Source organism: Cucumis melo, chromosome 1 (assembly GCF_025177605.1).
Source record: "Cucumis melo cultivar AY chromosome 1, USDA_Cmelo_AY_1.0, whole genome shotgun sequence".
Lineage (NCBI taxonomy): Eukaryota > Viridiplantae > Streptophyta > Magnoliopsida > Cucurbitales > Cucurbitaceae > Cucumis > Cucumis melo.
Window position 1 is genome coordinate 30971948 of NC_066857.1, and position 8662 is coordinate 30980609.

The 8662-nt window shown below is 29.5% G+C and overlaps 1 protein-coding gene across 1 annotated transcript; it reads left to right on the forward strand.

Moving 5' to 3' along the window:
• Positions 1-4386: 4386 nt before the first annotated feature.
• LOC103492655 (late embryogenesis abundant protein D-34) lies at positions 4387-6528 on the forward strand. Its single transcript, XM_008453111.3, has 3 exons — positions 4387-4741; positions 5680-5967; positions 6054-6528. The coding sequence occupies exons 1-3, from the start codon at positions 4415-4417 to the stop codon at positions 6213-6215; spliced, it is 777 nt and encodes a 258-aa protein (XP_008451333.1). The 5' UTR covers positions 4387-4414; the 3' UTR covers positions 6216-6528.
• The last annotated feature ends 2134 nt before the right edge of the window (positions 6529-8662 follow it).

Genomic DNA, 8662 nt, shown 5'->3' on the forward strand with positions numbered 1-8662 from the left:
TTGGACCATAAACAGGTTGTTCATTAAAAGAGCACTGATATTTAAGTACTAGAAGTAACTTAGGGGTAAAACGATAATTTGACCTAGCTGGTGCTACGAACACTTGCAAAAGACTAACTTACTGATATTGGTCTATATCCATGGACACAGAAATATATCTAAAGTGAGAAGAGTTCAACTGTGAGTCTTTAATGGAATGTACACACAGTTAACGAATATTAATTAATGTGGTTAATGAATTTAGCTAATTAATCTCATACCGTTGTAGCTTCTGATCTGTAGGTTCATTAGGTCCTCTTCCTAGCTCGTAAAGGGTAATGAGATTTATTTATATTGGTTGTAATTTGAAATATTCAAATTTACTTTGGGAACTAATATAATGTATGGTGATACATCATAATATAAAGTTTATATTTTAATTAGGCTTTAATATATAAATTTTATTTTGGATATAATTCAAAATTAATTTGTGAGAGAATAAAATATTTGAATAAGTTCAAATATTAATTTAATGTGAATTAGATTCATACTAAAAATATATGTTAAAATTTAATGTGTATATGATACATATTAAAACTATAAGTTATGAGAGAAATTCATATTTGAATATTATTCAAATTTGTATTAAATTAAATATAAGATATTTAATTTAGAAATTAATTAATTGGAGAATTAATTTATAGTCTAGTTTATTTTGATTTAATTAAATTTGATTTAATTAAATTAATTAAATTAAAATTATAGGTTATGCGAGATATATTCATTAAATATGATTTAAATGAAATATTAATTAAATATGATTTAATTAAATTAATTAATTAATTTAATATTAATTTATTAAATTAATAGGGAATGTGGGTGGTTTTTCCATGTCCCCATTTTTCTCTCAACTTTCCTCAGAAGAGGGAGTTAATGGTACACATACACAGAACGTTTTCTTATGTGAAAAAATTTCTCTCATTCTATCTGAAATTTTTTTTCTCTAGAAAAATTCTCTCTTCCAATTTGGTTCCCACAAACCATCTCAATACAGAGAATAGAAAGGTTCCAATTGGTGGTGCTCCAAATTGATGTTTGGTAAATTCAGAAACGTCAACGATCATAAATTCTTCTCTGTATTTTTTTTTGAAAACATGTTTAGCCATAATTAATTTAAATTTTACCAATGTACTGGTATTTTTAGGTTCCAATTAAAATTGGGTTAAGGTATCTGTAATTCTTTTGTTGTGCAAAGGGCTTTCATCCCTTCAGGGTTTCCCTGGCATAGTGTATTGCGTGATGATTCCACATTCCTCTAGGTATTTGGAAAAGGGTCCTAGATGTTGTTCACCTGATCCATCATATCTACCGTAGTATTTACCACCATGATCGGACTTGACAGCCTTAATTTTCTTTTCAAGTTGAAGTTCAAATTCACCTTTAAAATACTTGAAAACGTCCAAAGATTGAGACTTCTCATGAATTAAATAAATTATTGTTGTCCATTCTAAGAAGCCGTAGGGAATGGGCCACAAATGTCTGTATGTATTAGTTCTAAGACGTCTGAACATCTGTTGGCACCTAATTTTCTTATGTTTGTCTGTTTTCCCTTAATACATTTCACACAAACTTCAAATATGCTTAAATCAAGCAAATCAAGAATTCCATCAACACAAGTCTCTGAATTCTCTGTTTAGAGATGTGACCTAAACGCTTGTGTTACAACATAGCAGAATTTTCATTTATTTACGCTTTATCACATGATTTAGACAACAGAACCTTGTTAGATGAAGCATAAGAATCAAGCATATATAGGTTATCAATTAAAGAACCGGTACCAATAAGCTTGGAGTTTTGAAAAATACTAACTTTATTATTTCCAAAAGAACAAGAAAATCCAAATTTGTCCAAATTGGAAATAGAAACTAAGTTTCGTTTAAATGACGATACAATAAAAGTCTCATTCAAATACAAAAAAGAACCAGTTTTTAAAAGTAATATAAAATTGCAAATAGCTTCAACTTCAACTGCTTTGCCATCGCCCATATAGATGAATCTTTCAGCATCATTTGACGGTCGGCTCCAAAGGCAACCCTGCATTGATATATTTATGTGAGTAGTAACACCAGAATCTACCCACCAAGTATCTGTAGGTACAGAAGCTAAATAAATTAATTCAGAATGAACCAAAGTAAGAAGTTTACCCTTCTTCACAGGCCATTTGGCGTACTTAGGATAATCTTTCTTGAGATGACTTTTCTTTTTACCATGAAAGTTAATTGTCAAGTGAACACTTTTTGTCATTTCTCTCTTAATTCTATCTTCTTTTTGCACACATTGTGAGATAAGCTCATTAATACTCCATTTATCCTTATGAGTATTATAACTTATCTTAAACTGCATGAACTATGCAGGAAGAGAGATAAGTACCAAATGTACGAGAAAATTTTCATTTATCTCAATATCCAGTGCCTTTAGTTTACTAGCGAGATTGGACATTTCCATAATGTACTCTCTGATGTTTCCAATGCTCTTATACCTCATGAAAGTTAAAGTTGTCAAAGAGACTACTTGCTTCTCCTTTTTAATTTTTAGCAAAATATTTTCAATTTCAACAAGGAACTTTTTTCGCATTTTCACTTTCAGTGATAAAACCCCAAAAAGAGTCTGGAATATGTTGCCTAATAATCATCAGACCCATGCGATTTGATCGTTCCCACTTCTCAATATTAGTCATATTCGACCGTTCCTTAGTAGAAGCAGGTTTATTGATCCTTAATGCAAGGTCTAGATCCATACACCCGAGAAGTATCTCCAAGGTTTCCTTCCAATCATGATCGATTAAACTTGTATTCACAACATAATGAATATCCCAAAAATATTCATCATTCAATTAATATGCATTAAGGATCCTTGAATTAATGCAACATAAACATGTGAATATCCTAAAAATATTCATAATTCAAGTTTAATCCATAGGTCTATTAACCTTGAATCAACAATATGATCAATTAAACTTGTGAATACAACATAATGATAATTAATCAAATCTTGAATATACAACATGATCAATTAAACTTAAATTCACAACATGATTAAGTAATCAAATCTTTCAATCTAGAATAAATAAACTTAAAAAAAAAAAAAAAAACCCAATATGATTAATCAAATCTTGAATCTAGAATGATTAAACTTAAAACCACGATATGATTAATCAAATCTTTGAAACCACTATATCTTAATCATATCTTGAATTAAGAATAATTAAACGTCAAACCACAATATGATTAATTTAATCTTGAAACTACAACATGATCACAACATGATTAATCAAATCTTGAATCAAGATCAATTAAACTTAAAACTACAATATGATTAATCAAATCTGAAAACTACAACATAATCCCAACAAGATTAATCAAATCTTGAATCAAGAACCCAATAGAAAACAAACAAGTTCCAATAATTTTACATGAAATTCATGCTCCAACACCACTTGTTAGAATAAAATATTTTAAATCTATATAATAGATTAACCCAAGATCATTCATGCCAAATTGTCAAAAATAAGTTACCTACCAGATTTTATTGTTAAGAATAAATTACATACCAGTATCTATCTCCTTGAATTGATGATGGTTATAAACTGATGAATATAAAATGACTATTATCTTCCTCAACCAAAACCTTGAATGTCTTTAATGGGATATTTCTCCCAATGGAATAAAAGAAAGACTGGACGCTTATTGTTTTGGTATATTGGGGACCATGGCTCTAGGTTATACTAGTTTAATTAGGATCTCATTAAATCCTAGGAATAGGCTTCTATCCATTTCGTTCATACTCAATTAAGAATCATAGGTCTTAATTAAATAAATCATATAACAGACCTAATTAAATAAAATAATCTAATGTGATAAAGTATTAATTTATATACATATTTCATATTCTAATTATACGAATTATTTAAATACGTCTAACAAAAACTATCCACGTGGATTGACTTAAAGAATGAACGGTGTTATTTAAACTCTCCTCTTTAGATTATACATTCATATTTATAGTCATTAATAACTGAGTAACAATTATGTTAAACTAATCTTTCAAAAATATTATAAAATTGAATACAATTTTCAATTCATTTCAATTTTATATTTAAAAGAATCACACACAAACACATGTAGATTATTCCATGGTTTAACCTCTTCATCAATTCCAAGTGTCAATTAGCCATGTTGCCATTTATAGTTCTCATATCCACATGTAAATTCTTCCAACCATTCTCTAAAAGCTTCTCATTTTCCTTTCAACACTTGTAAGACCCTTTCCTCTCTCACACTCTCATGTGTGTATATATATTATACTAAACTCATTAAATTAATCATTACTTCCAATAAACAAAAAAAAAAAAAAAAAAAAAAAAAAAAGAAAAGAAATGAGTCAAGCACAGCCTCAAAGGCCTGCCGAAGATAACCAGGATCCGATCAAATACGGCGACGTTTTTGACGTCTCCGGCGAGTTGGCCTCCAAGCCCATTGCCCCTCGTGATGCTGCCACCTTGCAGGCCGCTGAGAATATGGTCCTCGGCCAGACTCCTCGTGGCGGCCCTGCTGCGGTTATGCAGTCCGCTGCCAATCTCAACGAACGTGCTGGGCTTGTTGGTCACTCCGACGTGACCGATGTTGCTGTAAACGAAGGTGTGAATGTGACTGAAACAGTCGTTGACGGTCAACGATTCGTGGTTGAGTCGGTGGGCGGGCAGGTAAATTTTAGGTTTTGATTTTTATTTTAATTTTAAGTATTTGATTAACGTGATTTTAATTATGTGTATTAACATATTGATTGGGTTATCTTCTGAAGAAATTTAATTGGATGTGGTTTGCAGTGTTATGGCACTTCCACTCCGATTAACAATTGATTTGATTATATTTGAATTATGTAACGATTTTCTTTTTTTTTTTTTTGTTTAGTAGTATTTTCAACCTTTTTTATTCTATTGGTTAAAATATCATTTAGTTATTTTGATTTAGAATTCATTCAATTTTAATCATTATATTTTCATATATTCAATTTATTAATATTTACTAAGTCCTTGAATCGCACATAAATTTTAATAATTTATTCAATTTTAGTAAATATTCAATTTAAAATTTTTAATTATCTATAAATTTTAAATTTAGTCCCCGCCCTTAATTTACGTACTTTATTGTAGCTTTATTCATTATTTTTTATTTTTTATTTTTTATTCACATTTTCACTCCCATGTTGGGTTTTTCTTTGCGCATGAAATTTGTTATAATTATTTGGTCAATTTTGAATAAAAATTAACCTCAAACTAAAATTGAATATTAAAATTAAATGACTAAAGTGAACAAATATAAGAACTAAATTGAATATTAAGATGTCTGAGATTGAAAAAGTTTTAAAAAGTAAAATTAAGATGATTATTTGGAGAAGTGATTCTCGTTGGATGATTATTTATACCTACCATTTTCTTTTTCATAGATTCCTTGCAAATGGCTTTAATTTCTAAGAAAAATATAAAAATAAAAATAAATAAAAATAAAGAAAGAAAATCCATTTTCTAAAATAGAAAAGAAGTGTAATCAAACATTGACCAAAATATTTAAAAATTTTGAGCTAGTGATGAAAAGAAATCAAGTATATCGATTGATAGTTGCACTTTTTTTTTTTCTTAAGGTTGTGGGACAATTTGTCCAGCCAAATGTTCCAATGAGATCTCCTGGAGCAACACTCGACAAAGATTCAATCAGCATTGGAGAAGCTTTAGAAGCCAGCGCAGTCAGTGCCGGAGACAAGCCGATTGATCAAAGCGACGCGGCCGCAATCCAAGCGGCCGAGCTTCGTGCCACCGGGGAAAACAAGATAATCCCAGGTGGCATTGGAGCGGAGGCACAATCGGCTGCCACCCTCAACACTCGAGCCATGCGCAACGAGGATAAGACAACACTTGGCGACATTCTAACTGTAAGAGAACGTGTTACCAATCAAACCTGCTTCTTTTTAGACAATGCCTTAACGAATTATTGAAGTGTGTTTGATAAATTTGATAGGATGCGACACGTAAGTTGCCAGGAGATAAGACGGTGACAAAGGAAGACGCAGAGAGGGTAATAAGTGCGGAGATAAGGAACGCCCCAACAATGGCTACCACCCCGGGAGGGGTGGCAGCGTCGGTGGCAGCCGCAGCAAGGCTTAATCAACGACAGGGGTAGCATAGCAACGACAGGGGTAGCATACTATATTTTGATCATATAGTAGTAAGTTCTTCTTTTGCTTTATTTCATGGAGTCGAGAAGTTGTCAAGTGGTTGTTTACTGGGTTGTTATCTTTTTTTTAGGAGGTGTGTTTCTAGTGTGTGTAGTGTTATATTTTATAATTAGACTTTTAATAGTGGTTTTGAGAGGATACGTATGTCTTTTTTGTTGGAACCAAGTTATTGTATATCTAAAACTATTTCTTTCTTTAAAAAGGAAAGGTAAAGGCAAAGGTAGAAAAATGCATGGGATTAATTAACTTGCAAGTGTACTTGGAATGCATTCTCGATTTTTAATTCAAAAATGAGTTTTTGTTTCCATTTTTTTTAGAAAAAAAGGTTGACATTCTTTTAAAGTTATATCTGAACAAACTTTAAATTTAAATTTAACAATGTCAGCAATTTCTAATTCTAATTTCTATGAGAATGTAACTATTCTAAAAAAAATAGTGAAATCCACCAAACCTTCAAAACCTTCCGTTAAGTTTTTTTTTTTTTCTAGAAACAAAAATATATGAGTACATAAGGAGTTTACTTATTTATTTATATTTTTTAATCATTTATTTATATTTTTTAATCAAGGTGTTTAAATGAGGATGTAACTCTTGATTGTCTTTAATCATTTCAAATTAGCCAGAAACAATTAGCCAGAAACAATTTTCCATGAAGAAGATGATTTACATTAATTGAAAAAGGACTAAAAATAAAATTTTGACAGACACATATGTGTGTGGATTGGACTGTAGTCTCATTGTTGGGCTAATTTCATGGAGATCCATATTTTATGATTCTGATGATAGCCTTTCCATTTCGTATTTGGAGACAATTTCTTGACTGTGCCTTTCAACTTCGCTATATTTTTATATATATACACACACATCAAGAAAAGGTAATGGGAGTGGGATTTAAGAGTGGAGAGCTAATTTTACAAAGTACAAAATGTATAATAATTATTAAAGTACAAGTGGAAGCTTTTTGTAGATTCCCATTTTAGAACACACAAAATTGTAGAGTTAAATAATGAGCGTGTTTGCGAAATGTGGTTTGTTGTTCCTTGTTCCCAGTAGAGAGAGAACAAACAAAATAATACAGCTAATATCTTAGATCTTGATTTCATGTAATAATTCTCACTATCTGTTTCTGTGCTTGTATATATTTTATTAAAAAATGTTCTTTCTGGTTCCTTGGAAACTTCTCAGTTTTGTTGTATATATGTATATATTATTCTCTTTTGGGCTTTAGCTTAGCTAATATGAATCTTAATCATTTGGGTTTTGGCAAATGGATTATCAGATTTGGTCATGTTCTTCTCTTAGATTAATTAAATAATTATTATATATGTATGTATATTTGCCCCATAAACTTATAGATTTCAACACAATATAGATGTTTAAGTCATGTCTTTAATTTTAGGTTATTAACTCTAGCTCACATAATAATAATAATAATAATAATAATAATAATAATAATAATAATAATAATAATAATAATAATAATAATAATAATAATAATAATAGAAAGAAGAAAGAAGAAAGAAGAAGAAGGTTTAATAACGATACAATACTGTGAAACAAAAAGTGTGGAATTTGCAATAATTTAAATAAATATATCAACGTGATATATATTTTCAATTCTAGCTTAAAAGGATTTTAAGCTTTTAGTAGAAAGCAATTTTATGTCAGGTGAATTTCTTAAAAGAAATTCTTCTAACCTAGAAAAATTTAACATAAAAAATGAGCATGTAAAATAAACAAAGTATGTGGATAATAATACTTTTAGAATATGTGTGGATAATCTTATACTTTTAGATTCAATAAAAACGAATAAGGTTGATTGTAATACGGTATAAGTGTCAAATCGAAAATTTGAATTTTTAACATGAGACATTTAGAAACAGTGTCGGTCGAATTTATTTATTAGTTTAATGTGACTTTTTGTAATTATGATTCACAAAAAGTGAGATTACAATCTATTATTTCTTTTCTAGAGGAGTTATACAATATAAGATATTGGTTTTCCTTAATAATCACAGTTCGCTATTACAGTCAATATGCCATCACAGTCGATATTCTTTAAGGTTTTCAAGAAGAAATCATAATAAACGGATTTGAATAGAACATTATGAGATTTTGTTCTCTTTTTTCTGTTTTTTTTTTTTCTTTGGACAGATTAGATTATGTTCTTTAATAATTAGATAATTAAAATAAACAAATAAACACACATTATGTGTGTATATATATATATATATGCATTGAAGCATAATTTTGTAAGTGTTGCTTATCAATAAAAATAATGGAACACGTTCCGTATAACTTGGAGATAAGACTTTCCTTTCTCTTGTTTCTATTTCCGTTTTTCTTTTTCTCTATTTATGTGTTTTATTTATTATAGTTTTTTGTCTTTAAA

Coding starts and splice junctions, on each gene's coding strand:
- LOC103492655 (XM_008453111.3), top strand. CDS start 4,415: ATGAGTCAAGCACAGCCTCAAAGGCCTGCCGAAGATAACCAGGATCCG. Junction 4,742..5,679: donor TTGAGTCGGTGGGCGGGCAG/GTAAATTTTAGG, acceptor TTTTTTCTTAAG/GTTGTGGGACAATTTGTCCA. Junction 5,968..6,053: donor CACTTGGCGACATTCTAACT/GTAAGAGAACGT, acceptor TAAATTTGATAG/GATGCGACACGTAAGTTGCC.